Source organism: Capsicum annuum, unplaced genomic scaffold (assembly GCF_002878395.1).
Source record: "Capsicum annuum cultivar UCD-10X-F1 unplaced genomic scaffold, UCD10Xv1.1 ctg51358, whole genome shotgun sequence".
Classification (NCBI taxonomy): Eukaryota; Viridiplantae; Streptophyta; class Magnoliopsida; order Solanales; family Solanaceae; genus Capsicum; species Capsicum annuum.
Window position 1 is genome coordinate 1 of NW_025859297.1, and position 2,359 is coordinate 2,359.

At 35.0% G+C, this 2,359-nt stretch overlaps 1 protein-coding gene across 6 annotated transcripts; it reads left to right on the top strand.

Annotated features, from left to right (window-relative positions):
- On the top strand, positions 1 to 2,359 carry LOC107853898 (ubiquitin-like modifier-activating enzyme atg7). Of its 6 annotated transcripts, none has more exons than XM_047404041.1 (7): positions 7 to 582; positions 751 to 988; positions 1,075 to 1,169; positions 1,314 to 1,502; positions 1,818 to 1,885; positions 1,978 to 2,119; positions 2,283 to 2,359. In XM_047404041.1, exons 2-5 carry the CDS (start codon positions 826 to 828, stop codon positions 1,818 to 1,820), a joined length of 450 nt encoding a protein of 149 aa, XP_047259997.1. In that variant the 5' UTR covers positions 7 to 582; positions 751 to 825; the 3' UTR covers positions 1,821 to 1,885; positions 1,978 to 2,119; positions 2,283 to 2,359. The 6 variants fall into 6 exon arrangements, with proteins under 6 accessions (XP_047259993.1, XP_047259997.1, XP_047259996.1 ...); XM_047404040.1 differs by having other exon boundaries at positions 1,823 to 1,885; positions 1,978 to 2,123; XM_047404039.1 differs by having other exon boundaries at positions 1,823 to 1,885.

Consider the following 2,359-nt stretch of genomic DNA (forward strand, 5'->3'; position numbering starts at 1 on the left):
TAACTGTTATATTATTGAAATTGATTAGTTTGTAATGAATTTTTTGATAATCAGAAGCAGTCTCAGAAACCAAAAACCCATAAGCTATATTGCTCGGACTCTTCAAAAATGTCAATAGGTACGTGTCGTATTTGCCATACCTAATGTATTTTTAGAGAATCCGATACGGGTGCGGCATCAAAAGTGAAGAGTCCGCGCAACTTAGGCCATAAGTTTATCTCTCCTATTCTATATACAGGAAAGGATTACAAAGGTTCTTATTAGCTTAGCCTGTTGGTTTTAATCTTAGATCACAATGATTCTGTTATTTATTTGATGGAATACGTGTAGTAGTTTCAACCTAGCTAATAAGTGTTTTCTGACTTTGTGTTGGATTAATTTGCTTGTTGGATTTTGGTGCAGTTGTAAAGGCTGTTCCAAATTCAGCAATAGGGTTACCACTTACTGCAGAAAACATTGAGAGTGTGATGGATAAAATTCTACCATATCTGATTTCAGACGAAGGAAACACTTCGTTACATGAAATTGATGGCAATTATTCTGCTCTTAACTGCCCATGCCAAACTGAAGTTGAGAAGACAGGTGAGAAATTATTTGATTCGAAGTCTTGTATAAATATTAAAGTTATCCATATATGACCTCTTAAGACTATAGCTACACTAAGTTTGTTCTAGTTTCATACTTTCTACGGACTGGTTATCTGCAATGAATTAATTTTATTTTGCTTATTTTTTTAAATATCTTTTCTAGAAGGTTTTGAAGTCCTCTGTAGAAGCTGCTCTTCAAGTTCTACATTTTGCCATATACCATTGAGAACTAACTGAGATGGAGGAACGTGAGCAAGAAAGAGAAAAAGAATTGGGGAAGAATTGTAGCACTGACCATGATGCTCGCAGTAATGCTTTATCTCATAAATACAGAGCTGAGAGTGATGATGAATCTCTATCTAGAGCTTGCAACGAGTGGCATAGCAAGAGCTCCACTGCAGGTAAAAAAATAACTATCATATAATCTTTAAAGGTTTCAATCTATGACATTTCTTTTTCGGGGACCTGAATCATTAGTTGAATGCAGATATACCATTCTTTTTGGTGACCATTAGTTCAAATTCGAGTGTTAACCTCAGGAATCTAAGGGAGTTGGAAGCCTGCCAACATAATGGTCAAAAGGTTTGTGTGTTTGATCTTAATTTTGTTTGGAATCTTAACTAGTATAAAGGATGTATAGTCGTTGTGTAAGATTAAACGTGCTGCACTGATTTTATTACATACTTGTGATATTAATGATACAAGGCTTTTTAACATAAATGGCAGGTCTTTTTTGGTTTTTATGGCCCTTGTCATCTTCCAAATAATCCTGGATGTCCACTTCACAATTATCTCCCTATATCTGTTCAAGGTGGGGCCTTAGAAAGATTTATTTTTTCTGCTACCATGAGAACCGTGGTTTTGCAGATCTGGGATTGTCGCTTATTGGAGAAGCTGAAATATCTTTTTCACAAGGTATATCTATTGGTAATAGGTTTTGGTTTCTAATTTATGCGTAACTTTATAAATAGTGAAAGTCATATCGTCTACAACCATAATTGAATTTGTTTAGGAGGGGGAGTCATGAGAACATACCAAATGTAGTGGGATGGGAACTAAACAAAGGAAAGAAGGTTCCGAGGTGTATCAGCCTTGCTAAATCTATTTATTGCAACTCCCTCACTATTAATTCCTTTGATGATCTATCTATATGGTGTTAGTTCATTTTATCTATTTCAATGTTTCCTTCTAATATTAATGTTTCTAAAGTTTTCTTTTGCATTCTTCCAGTAAAGTGGCAGTGAAGCAATGGAAACTGATCATTCTCCTCCAGCTGAAATCAACATATCTTCCGAGAGGTTTGTGTAATTAACTAATTGATTATTACATTCATTTCTTTGTACTCCATGGTAGATGTCAATTATGGAATCTAAAAAATATGAACTTGTAGATTGCAAGCATTCAGTGCAACACTTGGTAGGCACAGGAACTTACAACATGTGGAACAAATTCTAGTTGCCGATGTGGAGAGTGTTGTCAACAATGGGGCGACTGTACCTTACTCAAAGGCGGAGATAGAGAAATTATTACATGTATGTAAGTTTCTGATTACAAATTTCTTCGACTTCTGAGTTCCAAACAAATGTGTAGATTACCTCTTTTTTCACTAGTAGGCAACACTAAAATGTGTATCACTTGGATACCATAGTTTTTGAAGGTTAAAGAGCTAATATTGAAAAATGTTTTAATGTACAGATGATGCAAGAGAAAGACCAGTTGTGGATACACAGTGATACCAATGTAGTTTACTTCATGTAAACCTGTCTAATTGG

Coding starts and splice junctions, on each gene's coding strand:
- LOC107853898 (XM_047404037.1), top strand. CDS start 826: ATGGAGGAACGTGAGCAAGAAAGAGAAAAAGAATTGGGGAAGAATTGT. Junction 989..1,074: donor TAGCAAGAGCTCCACTGCAG/GTAAAAAAATAA, acceptor AGTTGAATGCAG/ATATACCATTCTTTTTGGTG. Junction 1,170..1,313: donor GCCAACATAATGGTCAAAAG/GTTTGTGTGTTT, acceptor CATAAATGGCAG/GTCTTTTTTGGTTTTTATGG.